This window comes from Prinia subflava, chromosome 16 (assembly GCF_021018805.1).
Source record: "Prinia subflava isolate CZ2003 ecotype Zambia chromosome 16, Cam_Psub_1.2, whole genome shotgun sequence".
Taxonomy (NCBI): domain Eukaryota; kingdom Metazoa; phylum Chordata; class Aves; order Passeriformes; family Cisticolidae; genus Prinia; species Prinia subflava.
The window spans coordinates 10449189-10473549 of record NC_086262.1 but is presented as its reverse complement, the minus strand read 5'-3'; the positions used below and the strand labels follow the sequence as shown (position 1 = coordinate 10473549).

The following is a 24361-nucleotide window of genomic DNA, read 5'->3' as shown; positions in this document are numbered from 1 at the left end:
GCACAAAGCTGGTGCAGTCCCACCAGCATGGAAAACCCTCTGTGAGTCAGCATTTTAATCATTACCATCCCGAACAGATCCTACTTGTTAGAGCTGTCAAAGGACAATTACTGGGAATGGAGTGTTTCCCATGTATCAGGGAAGCTCATTGATTAAAGCCCATGCATATGGCTTGGAAATCTGCGTGCATTTTCTGCGTGCACACAGGTAATTTTGGGGGTTGTGTCTGGCTGCCCCTGAGGCCATATAGATGGGGTTTTTTCTTGTCTGAGACAGCTTGTGCAGCTAAAAAAATGTTGGCATGTCTGCTCTGTCAGTTCACACATGATATTGCTATCACATGCCAGAGGAATAACAGCGTCCCTGGGCGTGAGCTGTGCCGCGAGCAGCTGCTGGCAGGACCACACAGCTCTTTGCCCAGGCTATTAAAAATGTCCTTTCTAATTAAAGTCACAGCCATCTTAAAAGTCACTCATAACGTTGTCACTTGCACTAGTTGTCAGCAAACAAAGCAGCATGCTGGGACAAGCCTTCCCACGCTGCTCCAGGTTTTTTCCGCATTAACTGCTCAGGCCTGGCAAGCAGGAGCCAGCACTTCTGCAGGTCACCAGGCAATGAGTGCAGTGATCCCAAGTATCACTGCTTGGCTTTTCCACCTTAGGAAAAGCAGACTTGGGTCCTGCTGTATTAATAAATTTGCACTTACAGACCACTTTGTGCAACATTGTTGCAGTAGAAGAGATTAAGTACACACATCTCTGTTTGCAGCTGGGTAAACTGAGGCACAGAAAGAGATCTCGGGGTGGATCAGCGGCAGAGCTGAACTGGCCAGAGCTGTTTAGAGGCTGATTTTGGTGCTTTGCTCCAGAAGTCACTGGGCACGTGTGGGAGGCTGCAGGGCTGGATGCTCCCCCATCACCCATGGAAACAGCCCACTGGTCACCCCATGGGTCACCTGAGAGATGAGGTTTCCTGAGAAGGTGGTTTCCCTTTGACTTTCCCACTGCCTAGAGACCTGCTTTTGGTTTGGTTCTAGATGGGGAAAAAAAAAACCAAAAAAAAGTCTGGAAGGCAAATTCTGTTGAATTTACCTGGTTATGAAGAATGTGCACTGTCAGTGGTTCTGGGCAGCCTGGACCTCATGAGCCATCAGCTGCCCAGCATGGAGGCAGCACCAGAGCCTGCACGGTGTGATGCTGAGGGACAGGCTGTTTGCAAAGCCCTGTCCTGAGTGTCAGCTGGACCCCCTTGACTTAACTGATAAAATGTTGATGCTTTGTTTCTTATTTTCTTGCTATATAACCAAACAGGGAGTGCTTTTCATGGGGTGGTCAAAATCCTAAAGCATTTTGGTATCTGCTCTAACTAAAGAGATAATAGCATATGCAGCCCCACACACCCACAAAACCCTTTTCACACCGCAATGTGGGTTTTAAGGGAAGGCAGACACGAGGTAAATCAGTTTATCAGGGTAGCAGGTCCCACAGGGGTGGGGTCTTGGCTTGTGCTGCCCTGTGGCTGTGGACAACAGGAAAATAAAGCACAGGCCACTTGCTAAATTGCCCTCGGCAGGTGACACATTCAGAGCCCTGGCGTCAAATCCTGCATTGCTGCCCTCTTTACAATAGAAACCCACCTGGGTAATTAGAGAACCCCCTCGCTGGTGAGGTGGAGGATGTTTTATGGTGCTCTCCCACACTGCTCGCCCCGGGAAGCCCCCCAAGGCCCTTGGTCTGTACACAGCAAAGGGGATGTGTCCCAGTGCTGCACAATGCTCCACCCCAGAGCACTGCAGGCGTGGGGCAACCCCCCTGCACACCCAGCTCTTCCAGGAATTGATACTTTCAGTTTTCTCAGCTTTCCTTTATTGGGGAAAATATCTCCCCATTGCTTTGCCTGCTGCAAAGTCCCTGTGTGCTGCTGCAGTTCCCAGCAGGAGCAAACAGAGGCAGGACCCAAGCCCTGGACCTGGCAATGCTGGGGGGAGTTTTGCTTGTATAATGAATATGTTTTGATTAATGAATAGTAATTGGGGATGGAGATGTAACTGGAATCAGATATTGGGCCACACAAACCATACAGGCTTGGTCCTCTTCATGCCTGTTTTGGCACACAGAAGTAGCCCAGTATTCCCTGAAAACAAGATTAAACCACCCAACAGAGCCAGATTAGGGTGTGCTTTCCCAATGATAAAACTATCCCAAGGAGTTCCTGTCTCTCAGCAGCACTTTGTGCCCTCAGCTGTACCAATGCACTCAGTTTTTCTGTCTTAATTTTAACCCTGATTCCCAGCACAGCCTCATGTATCATGATGGGGTGAGCAGTGAACTTCATCAGTGATGCCACAAAAAATCAAGCCCAAGGTACGAGCCTCTTCCACTGAAGGAAACACACCCTGGGATAGAAGCCAGCACCACAGAAGCTCCAAGTTATACCTTTTGGTTCCAGAAAGGAAAAAAAATTGAGGTTTGGAACCAAATTCTGATCTTTCGAGACACAAGCTGGCCAGGGACAAAGATGCTTCCCAGCAAGGGCTGTCAAAGTGATCTGGGAATGTCCTGATTGGGGTTGTGGAAAAGGCTTCAGAGCATTGCAGAGCTCTTGGATCTGTTTGTATGGGACGATATGTTTGAGCTAGAAATGAGAAAATAGGGGTGGGGTGGGGAAACTTTTATTCTATCAACAAGAGGCAGAACAAGGGGCTCAAGATGTAGATTTAACTTGCTGTGAGCTCACCACGTGTCACGAGTGAGGTGGATGAGCATTGCCCCACCGTGGTGGGGAGGAAGGGCTGGGAGATGGGTCAGGACCCCTCCAGCCCAATTGACTGGGGACAGTGGCTGGAGGGGAATTTCACCCTGTCAGCAGCAGTGCCCATCTCTCTGGGGAAAGCTCTGGAGAGAACTTGGCTGCCTGTTGGCTCCAGAACTTGGCTCCAGTCAGCCCTGGAGAGGCAGCTCCATGACCTGATCAGCCTCACCTCACCTCACCTGCCTCCTTTAGGTGTGTCCCCCAAAAGCTACAGGATTGTTTACACAGCAGCCTCATAAAGTAGGGACAAGCATTTTGTTTTTCTCTCCCTCTCTAAATGAAGTATCATGCAAACAAAGTCAGTGCAGCTGATAGGTTACTGCCTGGGCATCTGCATGCAGGGACCACATCTCTGTCCTGGCAAGGTGTCACCTCCCAGGTGAAAGCCTGTCCGGGAAGAGTTTGGGCACTTGATACAGAGGAAAATTATCACCTCCTTCTTAATTATTCCCCGCCAAACTCAAGTTAAATTAACTGATTACAACCTGGCTCATGTGGTGCTCCCCATCCTTTCCCAGCATGGGTCCTTGTATTACCCCTCTGTGGCTGAGGCTCTGTCATCCCTCCTGTTCTCCATCCATTTCATGTCACAGAGCAAGCCCAAAGTTCTTAACTTCTGAGTTGGACAGTATGGATATGGGTGTTGCTGCTGGCTCTGTCAGGCACACTCAATGTGGGAGGTTTTGAAACTCACAGAAGAAAATGGTGATTTCAGCCACGAATGTTTTCTTTAAACCTTTGTTTCTTTGTACAGAGGTGATTCCAAATGCAGAAAGCTGTGGCTTCCTCTGGAGGAATCTGGGCTGAGAGCAACTTTAAAAATTCTTTGAGTTTTGCTGGGAAAAACAAAGTGAGGAGAAAAGTTGCCTTCTGGCACCAGTTTTGCCCACGAAGGCAGTGGGGAGCCTGCACTGCTGCAGGGTTTGTTCCCCCATGGTGCCCACCTGGGCTCTGGCACTTTGCTGTGGTTCCCCCTAAGGAAATCCCTCTTGCCTTGCCTGTCTTCTCACAGGTCGAGCTCTGTATTTCCATTTCACAGTGCAGCTGGGCATTGATGCCATGTTCATACCTTGCTTGCATCAGCCTGGTAGTGCCATACATTTATGAATCTTTGAGGTGTGAGGAGACAGCTCCAGTGTTACCTGAGCTCAGAGTGGGATGACAGCTCTTTGCAAGGTTTCTGATTTTAGTACACCCATTTTAGGCCTTTACTGTTCAATTTAAAGTTGATCCAATGGGGAATGTGTAAGGTGGGGATCTGGCGCAGGGGTTTACCTCATCAGCATCCTTCAGGCACAGAGAACTGTGAGGACACTCCATGGGGTGAATTTTTCCCAGTGACACCCTTTAGAAACAATTTCCTTGATCATATTCGCTTGGCAAATCCCAGGTCAGCTCTGAACACCTGAGCTGGGATGGTTCTGGAGGGATCAGTGCCCAGAGCCGTGAGGATGAACGCAGCTCGCTTTGGTTTGTTAACTCTGATGGGGTGGAAATGGAGCCGAGCCCCGGGGCCGGGATCAAACCGCGGCACAGCGCGGGGAGCGCAGGGTGCCGGTGCTGGGGATGCCGCGCTGGTGTCCCGGCAATGTCCCCGGCAGTGTCCCCGCAGGCTGGTGACAAGGCTCCCCCCTGTGGGACGTCCCCGCACCGCCACCGCCCCGCAGCCCATCCCGCACCCCCCGAGCCGGTGGCAGTGGCCGGGTGGGCACACGGGGGTGGCACAGGCTGCAGAGCTCCCAGCCCAGCACCTCAAGGGGCAGCTGGAATGAAAGCAGCAGTCCTGCTGCAGGAACAACCTCTGGACAGGTTTCCATGCTCATTGCTCGGGTTGGCTGCCAAGCCCTGGGATTTTCAAGATGTATTGAGAAAAAACAAACAAACAAACAAACAAGCAAACAAACAAAAACCCAGCAAAAAACCAACAACAAAACCCCAGACTTCTGTTGTGGGTCTGTGGTTCATCTGACCATGCTGGAGCTGGGTGGACAAGAGCAATCCTCCAGCAGCACCCAGAGCCTTCCTGTCCCCAGGGCCATGTCATTATAGCTGTGCCCATCTCGCCCTGGATTGATGCCTCTGAAGTCATCAGCGTTGCTGGGGATGTCTGCCAGAGTGAGGGGACTGCAGCTGGCACAAACTGTGTGACACCTATTCCCTCCCAGTGCCCCTGCCCCTCGCTGCCCGGGCTGGCACCAGGTGAGGTCCCTGCTGCAGAGGATGAACATGGCCAGGAGTAGCACTGTGGGCTGGGTCACCCAGATCCCGCTGAAATAAGAGCCTGGACAGGACAAAAATCAAACGGTGAATCTGGGGGAGCAGTGAAGAGGCTGGAGCCATTATAAAGCCATTATGGAGCCATAGCAATGCCATAAGCTATTGCTGCTCCTGCTCCCTGGAGAGAAGGGTCCTGGCAGTGGGAGCGGTGCTGCTGCCCCAGGGCATCCCTGCTGCCTCCACCCCTGCCCTTGGGCTCAGCCCCAAAAGCACACGCCTTCAGCCAGGGCTCCTCACGCCTGATTTCTTCATTGCTAAATGAAATGTGTGATTTTGGACCTGCACACGTGTTTCTTTAACACTTTGTGGTGGTGACTCCTCCCAGTGCTAGCAAGGATGGGGGGACCAGCTGTGGTCAGGCATGACCTGAGGTAGCTCCCGTGATTAGTTAGAAAAATAAAACCCCAATTCTTCTCTCTGAGGAGAATTATTTCCAGTATCATGAGAAAACAAAGCAGACCAAGAGGGATTATTTTCCCCAAACAAGATGCTGTTTGAAAACACCCACTTGGAGTCACACACGATTTTTTTCCTTTCTTGTTGTTGCAACTTCGCCAAAACAAAAATTTTGATACCGAGTTGGCTTGTGAATTCATGAGACCTGCTTAAAATTCCTGAATTTGTTTTTTTTTTTTTTATTATTTTGAAAATTCTCTTTCTTTTTGTTCAGTGCCTGCTGCTGGAGCCTTAAGAATCCTCATTTTCATGAGGAAATGTGTCCGTTTGACCAGAGCAACCAGAAACCCCTTTTGCTCCCCCTCCTCTTCCTTTCTTCCTGATTCCCCACGGACTGAAGGGATTCTGGACGCGGGCCTTGGAGCAAACACGCAGCATCGGGAGATCTGCAGTTGATGGTAGGAGTTGTCAAGAGCTGTTGTCAGCACAGCTTTCAAGATGTGCACCAACCATCCCCAGCAACTGTTCCCTGCCGAGCCAGCTCTCCTGACAAGGCAGCGCACACGGAGCCGGCACAGGAGACGGGGGCAGAGCTTTCCCTGCTGGCAGCTTGAGCGGCGTTGTGTGGAGCTGCAGAACACCCCCGCACAGGCACACACCTGCTCCCACACCGCCCGCCTCAGCCCCACCCGCCCCTGCCCGCAGCCTGAGCGGGCTGCGCTGCCCGGACACGCCTCGGTGCCCTGGATGGGGCTGGGACAGCCGGAGCTCCCCGGGGACTCACGGACACGCTGGGTGGGAGCAGGTGGAGAGGCCGGGGCTGGCTGCCCGTGCCAGGGCTCCAGGAGGACACAGCGCCTTTGTTTGCCCGTGCACGGTGTGGGAGGCTCCCCCAGCTTGGCAGCAGAAGGTTAGTGCTTTTCAAAAGACTATTGTTTTCACCCTGGGTTTTTGGAAAAACAAGGGGCGAGCCAGGCAGAGGCATGAGAACCACCCTGGCTTCTTGTGCCTTGAGTTTCTGCTGCCGTGGGCACCTCCCTGGCTGCACTCCCAGCCCCGGACCTGCTTCCCACACGGTGCAGTTCAGACCCCGCATCCCGCAGAGCTTTTGCAGATCTTTCTCTGCTCACATCCCTCCCTTGTTCCTTTCCCTAATCCTCTCTTTGCAGAACTCTCTGCTGCATCAGGACCAGTGCTTATGGCAGAACAAACACACAAAGGTGTTTTCCAAACACTTCTCCAGCCTTGCATGGGCATCCCAGCTTTTGTTGTGGTGGCCAAGCCACTGGCCAAAACACACTGCCCTCGTCACTGTCGAGCTGTGGCATGTCTCAGCAGTCATTGGGCTAATGACCCAAATAAGAGAGAAAACCCAAAAATATTTGAAAAAAACCCCACATGAGCTTTGAGACTCAGCCATGGTGTCTGAGCTGGGGCTGGCAGGACCTCCAGGGCCTTTTAGCTGCTCCCCAGCTGAGGTGGAGCACACATGCCCTTTTCCTAGAACTAGGCTCAGGGCTTGTTCTCCCTGGCTTTCGTTGCTATCAGATGCCTGCCTAATGAGATTTATTAAATCAACTCACTTTGGTATAACAATGACAGGAATGCAGATCTCCTCTGCCCCGCCAGGGCTTGCTGTGACTGTGCACAGCAATTAGAGGTGACTCACAGGGGCAGGTGGACTTGGCCAAGATCCTGAGAGGGCTGTCCCTGTCCCTGGGATCCAGGGGCCAAAACTGGTTTCTTGGTGGTGCCAAGAAAGTGGGTGTTTATCAGCATATAATGTTCATCTGCATATAATGATTTCTTTTTGGCCATAACTGCATTAGCATGGAAAGCGTTTTTCCTTTGGAGGAGGTACAAGGTAACACCTCATTTATGCACCTTTACATAACAGCAAGGGGCTGCTTCTAATTGGCAGAAATATTTAAGTTTCCCACCTGGAGCTGGATTACTGATGAGCTTGTCTCCAGCTCACCACCACGGAAGCTGGGAAAGGGCCTCAGCTCCTGGAGTGGGTGGGTGTTGATGAACCTTAGAGCTGGAGGATGCTCTTCCAGGGAGTGAAGGTCAGGTTAACACCCAGAAGGTGTTTCCTAGGTGTGGGTAAGGTGTTTGCTTTGGTTTAGCTTGGCTTGGCTCTGCTCATAGCTCCCTCTCAATGGCAGCAACAAATATTTCCTTGTGTAATGCCTGGAAGGATGAAAATTCCCTGTCTCAACCTGAAGTAATGAGCAGTTTCCTGGTTGGTGTCCCCAGCTTGCCCCACAGATAAGGGCAGTAATGCCCTTTGGTTAAGATAACAGGGACCCAAACCTGTCCCTGCTCTTGACAAACTCCAATCTCCCAATGCAGTTCCTGGGTTGAAATGGTCTCGCCCAGCAGCAGGGAGGGACGTTCCTCAAATCAGAGGACACTGCAGCTACGTGTTTTTAACTTTGAGCTCTCTGAACTGCTAATTGTGAAAGAAGCACTCCCCAAGCCCTGCCAGAAAGCTGCACTCCACCTAGGGCAGGCGGGGAAAGCTGGGAGGATCTGCCCTTTAACCTTGAGGAGTTTTTCCAGGTGTACAGGTGTTTGTAGCCTTTGTAGTCAATCCAGGGGTGGAGAACGTGACTAAAGTTCTTCTCAGCTATTTAGCAGGGTGAGATGTGTGGATAAAAGCACTGAGATGTTGGGTTTACTGTTTCAGGCTTTAAATTCAAATGGCTAAATTGGGAGCAGGCTTCATGGGGACAGTCTGAACCCTGCAGCAGCACCAGGAGCAGCCCCGAGCCAAGTGCTTGGGCAAACCTGAGCTGTGCTGCCAATCCTTTCTATCTTGCAAACACAAGGGGGGAATATCTCTGTTGTTTTCTTGCTTTGGCCAGACTTCTCTTCCCTTCTGACCAAAAAGTGCAGGCTGAGGACACAGCCCAGACCTTTGATTTTGGGGAGAACTTGTGGGCACAGAGATGAGCCCCTGTTTCAGTGATGCCAAAGAAGTTTTTGGTGATTTACAGTGTATTTGCTGAGCTAGTTGGCAGATGCTCTGAACTGGCAGAGATGGAGGGAGATCATCATGTGGGATGAAACCAAGGAGAAACTCTCATTTGTGGCCTCACTGCTGCAGGACAGAGCTTAAAAACCGTTCTGGAGAAAGTAACGGGTTGAGTGAATCTGGTTGAACAGTAGGAACTCTACAGATTTCCATAGGTGGTGTTGCACTAAGTGCTATCTCTAAATGCTTTCTCCATGAAGGAAGCATCATCAAAGCAAACATTTAAATAATGTCAGAGGCTCCTTGACCCTGAAGTGTGCAGGGGTGAGGGGAGGGCATGAGTTGCAAAGAAAAGAGCACTCTTTTCTTTGTTGCTCAACCTCTTGCATTCCTTACCTTTTATATAAAAATCAGTTTTAATAAATCCAGCTGACCTTAAAATAAACACCCCTTTGAGTCAGGTGCCAAGGCGTCCTCAAATGAGAATGTGAAAAAACCCCTTGGACACGAAAAGAAAACATCAGCAGTGTTGAACTGATGAATGTGGATTGGAACAGCAGTCTCAGCCCTTTGGACACCACCACATTAACAAAGCTCTGACAGAAATCATTGCTCCTCTTGCCCTGTGTTTTCCTTTGGTCTCCTGGTCACCTCTGGTTACTTTGTTGCCACCAAATGTCACAGTCTTGTGGATCCACTGCTACTTTTAATTGCAGTTCTGACTATCCACATTCAATGTCATGTGTCAAACAGCCCTTAAGTAAACAAAAGCTTTCTGGAGATCACCTCAACCATTCCCTTCTGCTTTCTGAAGCCTGTAGGCTGCGTTCTGCCTCACCTTTTGCAGGTATAAGCCCTGCTGAGGCACACAGAGCTACTCTCACTTCATAGCACAAGTAGGATCAAACTGAAGCTCCAGGGACAGCAGTTTATCTGCCCAGAGTAAGCACTTGGTTTTCTAATATGATTGCAAATTAATTCCAGAGATAATGTGATACCATGTAATTGAGAGTCCCCTGAGCTGGTACCGGAGTTTATTTTTGCCAAGTCCTCTGCAGACCAGTGAGGATGTAATTGCTCCACCAGCAATTAAGATGTAGGTACTCCTTTCTTGTTTTGAAGGTTTGTCTTACACTCTTGTGCTGCTAAAGGTCTTTTTCGCATCCCTAAAAATCAATGCAATGCTTAATTTTCTTTCTTCTTTCCACTTTCCCTTGTTCTTGTATTGCTTGGTATAAGATGGGCCAAAAGCTTTGTTTGTGCTGCAGTTGCCCCAAGGTTGACTGTATCTTTGCAAGTCAGAGAGACAAAAAAGCTGTGGAGGGGGTGCTGCAGCCCTTTTCTTCATCTGGAATGTTAATCTGAGTATGTCCTGAGCCCAGCCATCAATTTGGCATGGAATTTGTAAGTGGATACTTGTCTCTGGAACTTCTAACCTACTGCTAGACAAGACTGAAGCAGGCCAGTGGCTTCCCCTCTTACTCAAGCCTGAGGGTTTCAAAGTGCAGGACCTCCTGGCACACACAGTTTGTCCCTCAGGGTTCCCATGAAACACTCCTGAGTGACACAAGGGATGGGAGTGAAGTCTCCAGGCTGCTGTCAGGGCAGTCAGGGGGGCTCCTGTGGATTGGTGCCCTCTGGGGCTCTGGGATTCTGCAGGATACGGATGATGCAGAAGGGCTGAGTTCCAGCCAAGGACCTGTGAGTGCCTGGGGAAACCCTCCCAACCTGCCCAAACCCCCGAGCTGCTGTGGAAATGCAAACAAAGGGGGAAGGATGTTCGTAAGAGTTGCAGTGTAAACTCGATTTCTGCAAGGCTCAAAGACAGTTTGTCAGAAGAAAGCTGTTTATTGTGAGGTTTAGGAAAACAAGTTCTATGCAAATTGGGTTTTTTTGCCAAGTAATGGGGTTGATAGAGAATTGGAATTATAATTTTAAGAATACAAATACATAGTATCTTCTTCAACAAACACAAACAAACTTCTCCTGGGAACATTAAATGAACAAATGTTTCCTAAAATAAATGGGCAACAAATATGGGGTGGGACGGGCAAAATTAAACAACAACCCAACTCAGAAGCCAAAACCCCACTGAAGAAGCAGCAGTCACATCTTCGATTTTATGCTCAGGCTGTACTTTCACTTTGCTTTTCCTGTTCGATAGCTGAGAGAAAAACAGGAAGCAAAAACACCATCAGTAATCATTACTTTTTATGAACAATAAACTTTGCCTTCCTATGGAGACAGACTGAGGGAGTTTTTGGGGTGTACACTCTGAGGAGGAGAAGGCTCTGGGAAGACTTTGGAGCCCCTTCTAGCACTTAAAGGAGCTACAAAAGAGCTGGAGAGGGACTTTGGACAAGGGCCTGGAAGGGACAGAAAAACAGGGAATGGCTTCACATGGACAGAGGGCACAGTTAGATTAGATGTGAGAAAGAAATTCTTCCCTGTGAGTGTGATTACCCTGGCATAGGTTTTCCAGAGAAGCTGTGGCTGCCCCATCCCTGGAAATGTTCTAGGCTAGGTTGGACAGGGCTTACAGCAACCTGATTTATTGGGAGGTGTCCTTGCCCATGGCATGGGGTTGAAATGATCTTTGAAACCCAAACCATTCTGTGATTCAATGATAATGGTTCTGCAGGATACCAATTTCTATGGTCATACTTAAAGCCAGAGAATGGTTAAATCCATAATTGGTTGTTTTGATCACCCTGAAAGTGACAACTCATTCCCACATCTGCATGGCTAGAAGGGAGCAGTTTATGCCATGCAAAGCTCCTCTTGTATTTACAGCTTCAGCATTGGCAAGGATAATAGAACAGGGGAAAAAAACAAGTATCTAATGTTGAGGGACTGTGTGCATGGCTATCAGCACACACTTCCACAGTGATTAGCAATACTCTTCTGAAGGAAACTGCTCACAAAATCTGCTCCAAATGCTCTTTTCATATCTGAGGCTGAAGAAGAATCCCAGCTTTATCTGTCTGCCTGTGCACAGTGTGTATGGGAGAAGACCCTGCACAAGAAAAGCTCAGCAGTGCTTTTCTGAGGGAGATTGCCTGTTCAGTGAGGATGATGATGGGTTTGCTTGCAGCCCTATTCCCAGAGATGGTGCCTGGGGGTCTCCTGCCAGGGCTGACAGCAGGTACCAGTGGGAGGCAGCAGCTCATCTGCCTGATAACATTAAATCCAGAGCCTGGGCACCCTCTGGGGACACTGCCTGGCCTGCCAGGGATGGGCAGAGATTCCCCTGCCTCCAGAGGGGCTGGTGACAAGGTAATTACAAACAGATTGATCCTGTAACCAGCACCCAGTGGGAACACTGGTCTTGCTTTTAGCAGAAGCAAGAGCAATCCCATCAGAAAGGGTTTTTCAGACAAAATGCACTGCTGGTTATAATTACTGATATCCTTGGAAGCCCAGCATAGAGTCTCAGTATTATCCCCACTTAAAGTCAGGGATGAGTTTGAGCCTGTAATCCTGTGATTAGTATTCATTTTGCATATGAACTGCAATACGGATTACGTCTTTGCTACTCGTACTTCAAATAGCCTCATAAGCACTTACTTTCTTTAGTGGGCAGTGGATTTTTCTCTCTGGTTTCTGTCTTCTTCAGTTTGGTCTTGTCAAATGTTTCGATTTCTGCAAAATCTGGTTTGTCGGACATGATGGGTCCTGACAAAGAAAGGGAAAACACACCCATGGTTTCATTAGCTAGTGCTGTGATATCAGCCATCTGCAAAGCATTTTCTCCTCAGGAGAAAAAATATGAAAATACCATAAAACTGTTTATTCAAAAACCCCCACAAACCTAACACTCAATCTGGGACCTTTCCCTGAGGCTTGGCTCTTTCAGAGCAAAAGAGGATAAGCATAAATAGAATTTTCTCTAGGTTTCTCAGATGAAATTTCTAAAAAATTGTATTTTTCACGTGGCAACAAGAATAATCAGTAATAAAGAGACGATGATTAATTGCCAGTAATCCACGGTGCCCCATGACATAAACCTGTATTTTAAGAAATGCTGCTAACTGGAAAATCTACAATAAATCCCAAATCAAACAGGAGAAAAGAGCTTCAATTATTATTTTCTTTTAATTAATAGGATTTGCCTTTCATTCTGAGCCTCCTGTACTGAATACATCCATCCCCTGAGCTGCTGTGGACACTTGAGTGTAACAATAGAGGACCGGTTCCCCCAGCCCTTTGTTTGCTCTTGCTCCATATCCCAGTCACAGCTCAATGGCTTTGATTATACTCTATTATAATAAATAGAAATCCACAAAGCATACCAGCATTTCACCTGTCAAAACTTCCCTAATCCAATTCCTTCTCTTTATTAAGAAATTCAAGTTAAAATCCAGCCTGGGCATTATTCCCCTCATTTCAGTGGAATTTCCCATCAAGGCAAGGCTTGGCCCCGAGATGGCTGGTATAATTATATTTTTTCCTTCCTGCAGAAAATCAGATTTCATTGCTATCTGCACTGAGACAACAGAGTAAATATTCACAAGGAAAAAAAAAATTTAAAAAATGAAAAGCTACTAAAACCACATGGCATTACCGTCTGGCTGCTCTCTCTTCAGCTGCTTGGTGGCCGTCTGAGGCAGTATGAGTTGAAAAAGGTCAGGGTAATCCCTCCTCTCCTCTCCCCTCCTCCCCCTCCTGAACCCATCGCTATTAATATTGATTAGTTTAGTGCTGGGATTGCTCAGCGTTTAGGGAAAGGACAGATTGCTCCTGTAGAAAGTGCATGAGGGAGGGAAATGGGAAAACTGACATGGAAAACTGCCAAATTGCATCTTGATTTTCCTTTTTTTCTGTTCTCTTCATTTACCATGACAATCATATTGAAGTTTCCCTTCCCACCGTTTTCCAGTGCTGAGGTTTGGAGTGAAGGTGAGATTTGGGGGTTGCTGCTGCCAGATTAGTTTTTCAGGGGGGAGGGAGTGGATGTGCATTCAGCAGCAGCCTGGGGATCATCCCTGCCCGCCCAGGCTGGCAGAAGCACAAGCTTGGGGCTCTGGAGGGCTCTCAGCACAGCCATGGTGTGAGTGCCATGACCAAGGGCCAAGTCTGAGATTAGCACAGCCCAGGCACCACAGTGACACCCAGGAATGTGTCCTAAAGGGGTGTACAATGAATTTCTGCTTGTCCCTGTTTTGGTAGCTGTTAATTCACTTGCTGGTGCCTCCCTCAGCCCATGGCTCTGGAAGCAGGGAGAGAAGGGCTGTGTGCATCCTCCTGGATACTGGTGTGGGTTTCCTCTCGTGTACTTTTCAGTGTCTCCATCTGAAATTCCTGTTTAGACTCCATGACAGAAGGGAGGCAATGAAGTTGGGATAAAATTAATTGTGCCCTAGGAGTACCTGGTTTTCCCTACTGACTGTAAGGCAGCTTGAACAATGAGCTCAGAGGGACAGAGATGTCCATCTGCTCACTGAGAGTCCTGGATGGTCTGTGGATCTTTCTGTTGGCACCACAGGCTTAGGTAGAGTGGGTTTGAGACTGCTATGTGGCATGGAGAAAATGGTTTTAATGTGCTTAAACGTGTCTTAAGGACATCTTCTTACAGTGTTTGTTTAAACTAAAACAATGAACAGGTTTGTGGTTGGATTTGATCTTAAAGTTTTTCCCAGCCTAAGGGATTTGTGCAGGCTGGCTTGGTTATCTCTGCATCTGCACTGACCACACCAAATCACTGTGTGTGTGCACCATATTTTAGGTCAGGACTTGGTTCCTTTGCTTCCATCCCGCATATCCAACCAGTTGTCACAAACAGAAAGCTGTGTTCCTGACTGAAACCCCCTGGGAAAAAGCAGGAAAGCATCCAGTGGGTGAATATTTGGTGTAAGCTGTAGCTGAGATTTAGCACTGAGGAGTCTTTGTGTCTGTTTAGAGAGAGAGCATTAACCTCTTGTTTGGCTGGACACAAGATCTAGAAGGTCAGGAAAAACTTTAAAACATAATCTGAGTGATTCATTAATCCAGGCAGTTAATGAGTTTAATTTTTTAAAATATTTGTCCTTTTTAAAAAATAACAATTCTAATTCTGATTATGAAAAGAGACTAAAAGGACAAAACCTCTTAAACTTCAAGAATAGCACAAGTTCTCTCAGTTGTAGAGAGCAAACAAAGTGTTCACAACAGCAAAGCAGAAGAGCCTCACTTTTGGTTTTCTGTGTCCAGTCATGGACTCTGCCCCCAGGACCCACAGCAGAGCTCAGGCTCTTCTAAACATGCTCAGACAGGGTGGACACACTTGTTTTCACCACCACCACCACTTTAATTGCCCAATTTATTGGCTACCTTAATACCAAAACAGTTTGAGATACTTTGTTTGGGTTTTTAGACTGAAGATGACCAAGTTTTTAATTGAAAGTTGGTTTGGTTTGTGAGGAAGGTGCAACAGTGTTGGGCCAAGCAACATAATAATGAGAAATGACATGTTCTCACTCTGCTGAAATCAGGAGATACTCATCTCCATAACAAACATCTTGACTATTGCATAAAGTGCCTGTCAAATTTCTGTAACTTGTAAATTCAGTGCTGTGGTCAAACACAGCTCGTGTGGGATTCAAACCTCATGTTTATATACTCTGTGCAGCACACACAGCTGGATGCAGTTTACATATGGAAAATTTGGAATTTGGCCTGAGGGCATTGCATACTTTGAGGTAAAGATGGGTAGGTAATATTGTACTCAGATGCCTTTTCCTTTCACTAGTAATGGAAATATTTTTGTTATATGAGCAGGAAAACTGCTCTTTGTCAGGTTTTTAATTGCAGGATTTCAGAGTCACCATCTTCAGTAAGGGGAACGTGGCATTTACCTGGCCTTGGCACGACTGTGGTTGCAATGAACTTCAACTTTCTTCGTGTTGCACAGAGGCAGCAGAATGATCCAGTGCATAGAAATGTGAAAAACCAGGAAGCCAGTGGAGCATGCAGACTATAGAATCTTTACAGATGCTCTGCACATAAAGCATGTAAAGCTACACTGGTATGGCTGTGCCTGAAAAGCTGCCTCATACAATGGAAACTGTATTTTATTTTCAATTTGCTGCCAAAAGATGAAGGGCTGAGTCAAACCTGCCAGGACTGACACTTCTGATACCAGTGAGTCACCTGCCATTGACAGCATTAAACCATGCCTGGCAGCACAAGCCACCGAGTCTGTCAGACACCCACAGAGCAGCAGGGAAAAACAAACACTTTCTCCCAGGATTCGGTAATAGGTGAGAGGAAACGTTTAGAGGGAGCTCAAGGGAAAAGTCTGAAAAGTGAGGCTGGGAGGTTTGCACCCTGCTGCCACTTGACCTTTTCCCTTGGCTGCTGTCACTTGGAAGAGCATGCCCAGCCCATGCATATATTACACATATACATGGGCTGTAGCCTTTAGTGGGCTGGGGGATGCTGTGCTCATGTTTGGCACAAGAGGTGCTCTGAAATGCCAAGTTTCACAGAAATGAGGTGGGCAACTGCCAGAAGAAGAGATTTCTTTCTCTTTGGTGCAGCAGTGGGAATCAAATGGTCTCTATTTCCACAGGGAGCTGAGGGGGGACAAAGCACCCTCACGCGAGCAGCCGGGTAGAGGAACAGACGCTTGAGCAGATCAGTGTCTGTAGCTGAGCCAATAAGCTGACACAACTGATTTTATAATCACATTAGTGCTGTCTCGAAATAACACACCCACTCAAATATAACAGTGATTTCATTTTCAAAATGCTGTGGTATTTTTGGTGCTAAAGGTAGGGGATCAATTTGTCCAGGCTGAAAGCTGGGCTGGAATCTGCACGGACCCTAATTCCCGTAGGGCCCTGTGAGCACTGAGCACCTTCCAGGCAGGTAGCAGGGTTGGGTATATTATGAGCTGTCCTTAGAAGGTTTCCCGTCCTCAGGGGAACAGGAAAAAGAAAAGACTACAGCTTCACTGGAAGGGTTTTCTGAGTTCTCTTTGTGCCTTTTGTTCTGTCTTGCTGCCAAAAAAAATATCCCTGTTTGGGAACTGAGACAGGTTCCCAGGCTAAGAGACAATGAATCCTGGGGGTGTAAGGAAGGCACTGATCCCTCTTTGGCAGACTCTGCTGTAATGCTGCACTGCCAGTGAGTAAATACTTGACACTTGTCTTACACTGGATGTTTTCTCATTACCTAAGGTGTTTCATTTTCCTTATCAAGACCACTGAACCTTGAGGGTAGGTACATGCAGGAGATGAGGGGGGAGGAAAGGCAGTTGTAGATAGTCCTTCTCCTTGGGCTATTTATTCCAACCCCATGTTTTCCAAATAGCTCAGGAGTTCAGACAAGTCTATACCAGAAGCCCTGTTGCAGCAAAGAGCAAAAGGAGAAAACATAAGCTAGTGGGAGTAGAAATTGCCTCTCTCTTTTTTTTTTTTAATATTATAAAACTTGGTATGGGGGTGAATTTTTAAAAGTTTAACCAGATGGAGATTCTTGGAACTGTGCTTTCACAAGAACTGACCTAAAAGCGTGTCTTCCAGCACGAAGTACTTGGCTCTGGCCTGGCCCCTTCTAGCAAAATGTGTTGACCCATCCATGAATTATTAAAGGAAAAAGGGGAATTAATACAGAATGTCCATGCACAGGCTTCTCCCCCCCCAAAGCCAGGGTGGGGAACGAAGCATGTGATGTGTTAGTCACATTAGTTAGCGCTACAGAGCACATGACAGTTTGTGATGAATACTGGTCTAGAGACCCGGGTTTAGCATGACTTTGAGTCTTCAACAGTATTTTTTTTCCCCTTTTTTCTATCTCTGGATGGGAGCATCTCCTGAAAGCAGCAGTTTAGGGAAGGAGTAAGACAGGGAAATCTTGGATGAGCATTGGGAGTGCTCAAACATGGCTCTTCTCACTGTAGCTAGCTGGAATTAAACAACCCACCCTTGGGATTCTCCCTCTCTTTGCTTCAGACAGGAGAAACATCACCATTCAAATTGTGGCACCCACTGTGCAGCAAATAGGTAACCAACATAATCTGGGAGAGGATAGATCAAAGATCATAAAATCCAGAGATCTACTAACTCTGTGTTACCTTCAGATTTTCCTTTTGTCCAGAGGAAAAAGGATAATAGGTGGGTCTCATTCCAAATCATTCTACTCTCAATAGCCTGGGACTCCTGGTAGCTTGAGTGATTTTATGTTTGGGGAGAAGATAAACCCTGAAGTTTTTCAGCTGCCTAAGGAAACAAGGCTGCTGAAGCAGAGGAACAGAAAAGGCAGCCAAGTTATCTTTTCTAGCTGATTACTCTGAGCAATTTACAGAATAAAAACTTGTATTTCTCCATCATCTTTTCCAAAAATCATTTTCCAAATTTATAAGCTTGTTATACAGTGTAAGCCAAACACATAGGTATTACATGCTGTGTACAGTGTGAACAATTATGTAAGAAAATGGTAATCAGTAGTTCCACATCTGTTAACTTCTGCCTTTTCAATGAAAGCTGAAAATTTTACATTAAATGCTGGTTTTCTTTTTTAAAATGTAAAAAAAAGAAAAAAAGAAAGATGATACTGTTTACCTTTCCTGGCATCTGAAGTAAACCTCTTTCTTCAGAACCTGAGTGGACTAGAACATTTTTAATGAGTACTTTTATGGATTTTTTTTTTTTCCTTGCAAATGTATGTAAGGTGACAAAATCAGCTGGATTAAAGCTCTGTCTTCATCCTAGGGTTAACCTGAGCTCTGTCAAAGAGACTCCTCTGGAGTTTGTGTACCTTGAGTATGAGTGACCACACCATGAAATAACATGGGAACAGCAGAGAGTGATTGTGTTGGCAGCTGAAAAATTGTGATAATGTGAACTGTAGCCTTTTCTCAACCCAATGTAAAAGCACCACGGCAGCTTGAGCATAGATTCCACGTGAGTGCAAAGAATGGGAATTCAACAGCCATGAGGACACAAAGCTTTAATTTGAGCTAACTTTATCTTTGGAGCATGAGTGAGTATGTCCACAGCCCGAGGTGGTGAATGCAGAGAAAAGCAAATAGGAAGTAAAAAATGCAAGTGTGCAGTACTGCAATTTTCCCTTGACTGGTGCGTACGTTGAGTGATTTTCCCCTTTGGATGAATACTAGCTTGCATAAAATTCAAATAACTCAGCTGTCTACAGATGGGGGGTGGGGAAGAGTGTGGGAAGGGGAACAGACGGAAGGAAATGGAACTGAGAAGACTGAATTAACCTTTCGATGTCTTGAATTTCAAGGAGGGAAGAATTATATCTTAAGTCTGCAACCATGCAATTAAAATATGAACAAGCCTTACAAGCCACATTTGACCCATATTCCTAGATTTCTACTTTGAAGACAGATATAAAACCAAGATTCAGATCCAAAAAGTGTTCAGAAGCAGGGAAAAAAACCTCATGCTGTAAATGTTTATTTTAATCACAGAACTCTAGTAGAAAAATGAGTAAAAATGTCTGACATTTACGCAGAACATGTGCCTTTGATACTGAATTCAGTTTTTAAAAATCCTTACCTATGTGTCTAGTAATGCCTGACAGTCTGAAATGATGAATGGTTTTCTCTGGGATGGAGTTTGTGTTTCTATAAAATAGATCCTTTCACCTGTTTGTTTGAATGTTGTGAAGCCTCATTTGTTAATACAGGGCAAAGCTTTAAAAATGACCTTTGGTTCTTAGGTGCCCTTTTGGACAACATGAGTTAGAACAACTGCATACTTGCTGATACAAGAGTTTCCATGGAGAGTTATGGATGTTCAGCAAGGCCAAGTGTCATGTGCTGGGCATCCTGAAACAAAATGTATGTTAGAAAATGCTATAATGCTGGAAAAGAACAGAGTAAAGACTCAGCTTGGGGACATGTCTCTGTTTCTGGATGAAATACGCAGGGAAGGAAAGCTCTTTGCAGAGCAACCAGCTGGAAAGTGTTCACTAATTCTTCCTTGGTGTTGAAAGGACTTGTGTTCGTCAGTATTTTTTGCAAGATGTCAACAGGATCCACTTAAGGCAAAAATTGAGCACCTTCACGTTCAGAAGAATGTACCAATTAATTTGTAGGTGAACAATTAAGCCCAAAAGCAAACACTTTGCTGACATACGGATAATTTCCGGGAAAAAATGTTTGCCATATAATACACAGTTATTACAACAGACAGTGTCTTGTTTTGCTACATGTCAGATTCCCATTTCCTCCTAGTAAGAAAATAACCTGGTATGAAGGTAAGGAATTGCATGGCAGGCTATCAGCCTTCCAAGGATTTGATGGCTTTGCAAAGCTGATTTAAGTGTTGGAGTATTTTAGCTCAGTTTGTACTAAGCCTTGTACAACAGTGAGCACAGTTCAGATAAGGATATTTTTCTTTAAGTTTCTTCAGTTTCTGATGAGGTGTAATGCAGGGCACTTGCTGGAAGTAGATTTAATTGGAAACTAAATTCTTCACAGAATATTTATTCTGAAGTCATACTAAGTCAGGATGGGAACTGGGGATATATGAAGGAAACATGGCTCCAGTTCTTCTGTGCCACATACAGGCAATAGAGATTTGTGCTTATGAATAGCTTTTCCTGAAAACAAGGGAATTACAGCAGTAATTATTTCAGATCAACCGGGTTACTTTGTAAGCACTTAGCAGTCAATCTCTGCAAAACTTTTAAGCTGAACAATTTAGCTGCAAGGACTTGTAAGAAAACACACTGAGCTGCAGAAATGGCTCCCCCTTCATGGTGTGACTCTGGACATGGATTTACTGGTCACAGCGCCAAGCCTGCCAGAGTTCAAGGAGCATCTGGACAATGCTTTTAGTCACATGGTTTAGCTTTAGACAGACCTGTGAGGAGCAGAGAGTTGGACTCTATCCTTATGGGTCCCTTCCAACTTGAGATATTCTATGCCTGTGACTCCTGGGTTGTCCTCAACCTTTCAAGTAGACAGCAAGAACACAAAGTGAGCAGAAACGCCTAAAATGGCAGCCTGGGACTGCATATGTCTGCCCCCTGCAAGGAGCCTTGGACGCCTTTGAAAGGAGGTAGGATAAGCTGGCATGAAATGGCGTATTCGGAGCCAGTTCAGAGGAGAGCAGCCACTGCCTTGGACTCAAAACCAGCAAACAGGTGCTGTGCAGTGCCTGCCTACCTGCCTGCCTCTGCTGGCTGTCTCCTCTCACCGCGTGTGCTTTCTGTGTCGGGTTTCTTGCAGTTTTACTGCTGTCAAGTGGCCAATGTATCTGCTGAAGAGCCAGCTGGAGTCCGCTCTCCCCTATGTTTCATCAACAAAATTGCCAGCTTGTTCTGATTCAGTATCTTTATTGTTGTTGATGAGGCTAAATGAATCAGAAAGAACATGGCTATGTATACAAAATACAAATTCAGAAACCTCATCCTGATGCGAGGAAATTTTATTAGTGGTTCAAGTGGAGGAGTCTGCTGTGGAAACAGACGGGCAGCACACACAGACCTCCCTAGAAGCCATTTCCCCTGACCCTACACGTTTTATTGGGTTTGCGTGGTACCTCCTAATGACACCAAATCTTCCAGCAGGAAAACAGAGTTTTAGATCTAATTAAACCCAGGTTAATTTACTGTGGGATTGTGACTCTCCCTTCTTTGGATTCTAAATGCAAAACCTTTTAATGAGTCTTATAAATGTATCTCTAGATAAAATTCAGAATCCAGGCTGGAGAACCTGAAACAAAATCCTTCCAGCTATTGAAAATACAGAGGTTTCAATTAATCCCATCCTGCTTGTATAATTTTTTCCCCTTTTCATATATTCTTTGTCAGTTTTTCATGGGGGAAAAAAAATAGCTTTTCCTAAGAGGATTTTTACTAACTAAATCCAAGTTTCCTTAAATGCCTTATTAAACCCACCACCTATGGCTGCTGGCACTGCATGACAGAAAAAGCTGTTGTAGTTTCAGCATGGCATGTGGGAACCACAGACTGCCAGGCACTGGTTTTAACACTTCGGGTGTAAGCTTGCATCTCTTCTCCAACTTATGCTAACTCACTTTAAGGGTGCTAAATTTTGTGTTTCAAAATGCATTAGCTCTTTGTCAAAGGGCACTTCGTTACTTCTGGCGCGCTTACATTTGGGAAATGTTTGGCAGTGATTGCTCTTGATGCTTCAATCCAGACAATTTACAGGAAATATTTTAATATGGTTATGAGAAAAGCAAAACTGGAATCTTAGAATCGATTATGCCAGAAAAGACCTCTGAGGTCGTTGAGTCTAGCCTGTATCAACCGGGCCATGGCACTGAGAGCCTCGTCCAGGTTTCTCTTAAACAGCTCCAGGGAAGGTGATGCCACCATCTCCCTGGGCAGCCCGTTCCAATGTCTGATCACTCTTTCTGTGAAGAAATTCCTCCTCATGTCCAACCAAAGCCAGCAGGGTACGAGCCTGCATGGTGCCACTACCAGCCACGGTCACTCTTGGGGCACCCCAGGATGACAGGAGAGTCCTAAACTGCACCGGAGGATGTTTAGGTTGGACATGAGGAATTTCTTCACGGAAAGGATGATCAGACATTGGAACGGGCTGCCCAGGGAGGTGTTCAGGGAAACACCGGACGTGGCACTCGGTGCCCTGGCGTGGTGGACACGGTGATGCTCGCTCCAAGGTTGGGCTCGATGAGCTCAGAGGTCTTCCCCGAGACATTTGATTATGTGACTGTGAGCCCGCACAGGTCGAGGCGGGGGGATGGCTGAGTTACTCTGCGAGCGAGAACATGGGGAAAATGTTAATTTTGGGGCGACCCTCAGCACCTCCCGGGCCTGCCGCCGCCGCCGCCTCAGGGCGCGGCCCCGCCCGCCCTCAGCGCCCGCCCCGCGGCACGTGACCCCCGGGGGGAGGCGGGCGGGGGGCGCGCGCTCTGCACCTGTCAGTCAGCGCGTCACTTCCGCCCGTCGCCGCCGCTGCCGTCGGGGACCCCCCGCTCGCGGCTCGGAGCTCGGAGCGGCTGTGAGGGCACGGACGGCGCCGGGTCCGGCAGAGCGGCGGCCGCGGCACACGGCGCGGGCAGCGGCCGGCGGAGGAGAGCTGCGAGGAGAGCGGAGCGGCGAGGAGAGGCCCGCGCCGGCCCCCGGGGTAGGAAGAGGCGGAGGAACCTGCTGGTGGTGCTGAGGACGGCGGGGAGGGCGAGTCACCCGGCAACGGTGAGGGGCGCGGGGCGCGGGGCGCATGCGCGGGGGGTCCCGCTCGGGCCGCTCGGTGTCACGTCAGGCTTCAGGAACCTTCTGGCACCGGCGCCGAGCGGGGCGCGGGAACTTCCTCCTGCCGAGCGGCCGAGGGAGCTGTCAAGAGGCGGGAGCGGCTCCCAGGCTGGTGTCGGTGGGACCTCGCAGGCAGCACTGACAGCCCGGCTCCTCCAGGAGTTGTGTGCTCAGGCTGTTCCCTCCTCCCGCGGAGCAGCCCCGTACCCCTGCCATGGGCCTTGGAGCGCTGACAGCATCAGCCTCGCAGCTCCCTGGCAGCGAAATTAGTCCCAGAAGTTGAAAGGGCAGTCACTAAATCGCCTGTGGTCACGAAGGCAGCGCTGGTATTAAGAGCACTGGGTCATGGACTTAACGCGCCAGCTTGTGACCAAATGTATCTTCCGAGGGGTTTGCCGGTGTGGGTTTCCATTGTTCACGGAAGCTCCTTAGGGATTTGAATATTTGAGTGGAAATGTTTCTTGCTATCAAAAAGTTGCTTTAATATGAGACGTCCCAGTGTTGGGGTGCTCCTTCAAGGTTTGGAAAAAAACAACAAAACCCAGCAACAAAACCCCTGCCATTACATACTGCAATGCCAGCTTTTAATGCACAGCTCTCTTATTCTCAAGTTCCTTGGTCTGGCTGCATTTGAAGAAATTTTTACAAAATTTCTTACTGCTGCCAGGCTCAAGATGGGGAAAAGAGGTAACAGATGAAGAAAGTAAATACTGCATAATAACTCTTGCCTGTTAAAAAAAAAAAAAAAAAAAAAAAAAAGAAGAAAGTGACTATGTAAAACCTACACAGTTGTTTATTTTACACAGTTGTTTATTTTTTTTTGGCATGTGTTCCTGTATGTCCTCAGGGATGGAATTGTTAGTTTGTGAATTTAGAACAAATTGTTAAACTAGATTAGCATTTAGTTTTGAAGTTTTTCTGTCTTCCATGCAGTTTAATCTGCAGCATACAAGGAATAGAAAGCTGGTTTGTTGGCCTATATTATAATATTATAATATTATAAGCAGTTTAGCTCTTTCATATGTTTTTTTTTTACTACTCATTGGTAGTAAATTACATTGTGTGTTTTTTGTTGCACAGACTTGAAGATGTTTAGAATCTCTTTTAATCTTCTTTGTCTGTATTTTATACATTGTTTGGCTCCCTAGGGATTCTTTCCTTGTCTTGTATTCCTATGTAACAATAAGGAATTAAATGCCTCAATGTTTTGAAGGATCAAACTGGAAATTTACAGTATTGTTTTAGAAAAATCAGAGTGTTCCATGGTTACATTTAAGGAAGCTGACTCAGAAAAGCTCCTGGTAACTTTTAATGCTTACAGATTTTGACATGAACAACACGTCAAAACATCTGAGTTTGGCAAATGATAGTTTTTATCTGCTCTGTGTTAGTTTGGGCACTTAGTTTTTGTGTTGCTTGGAACACTGGAGGATCTTCTCGGAGCTCATTAAAAGACTTAATTTAACATTTGTCATGTGTGGCTCATACCCTGAGAACCTGTGCAAGCAGTAAAATGTTTCTTTCTAATGTACATAATGGCATGTTTGCAAAAGCAGGTGAGGCTGAAGAAATATTCTGTGCATTTGGAACAGACAGCAGAAAGTTTTGTGAGTCCCTGCTTGCTGTGTGGGAGGGCTTTATGGGGTGGGATTTTTGTTCCTTTTCTAATACTCAGCCTTTTGATTTCTGGTCAAATATTAC

General features: G+C 46.8%; 2 protein-coding genes across 7 annotated transcripts in view; one reads left to right on the top strand and one right to left on the bottom strand.

Moving 5' to 3' along the window:
• The first annotated feature begins 6258 nt into the window (after positions 1 to 6258).
• Positions 6259 to 24361, top strand: part of FAM13B (family with sequence similarity 13 member B) — a 59472-nt gene continuing 41369 nt past the window's right edge. For 2 of the 6 annotated variants that reach the window (XM_063413107.1, XM_063413108.1), the window contains exon 1: positions 22347 to 22603. The gene's annotated coding sequence lies outside the window, so the exon portion shown is untranslated. Of the gene's footprint in view, positions 6395 to 22344; positions 22604 to 24361 lie in introns of those variants that run through there. The other 4 variants (XM_063413109.1, XM_063413115.1, XM_063413110.1 and 1 more) reach the window with 4 other exon arrangements.
• LOC134559133 (thymosin beta-12-like) lies at positions 10303 to 13088 on the bottom strand. The gene is made up of 3 exons (XM_063413665.1): positions 13029 to 13088; positions 12032 to 12139; positions 10303 to 10628 (listed from the first exon to the last, which is right to left on the bottom strand). Exons 2-3 carry the CDS (start codon positions 12129 to 12131, stop codon positions 10591 to 10593), a joined length of 138 nt encoding a protein of 45 aa, XP_063269735.1. The 5' UTR covers positions 12132 to 12139; positions 13029 to 13088; the 3' UTR covers positions 10303 to 10590.

Excerpts from the sequence above, each read along its gene's own strand:
- LOC134559133 (XM_063413665.1), bottom strand. The coding sequence starts at position 12,131 with ATGTCCGACAAACCAGATTTTGCAGAAATCGAAACATTTGACAAGACC. Across the intron at positions 10,629-12,031 it reads TCCACTGCCCACTAAAGAAA|CTATCGAACAGGAAAAGCAA; the intron begins GTAAGTGCTTAT and ends TTTTTCTCTCAG.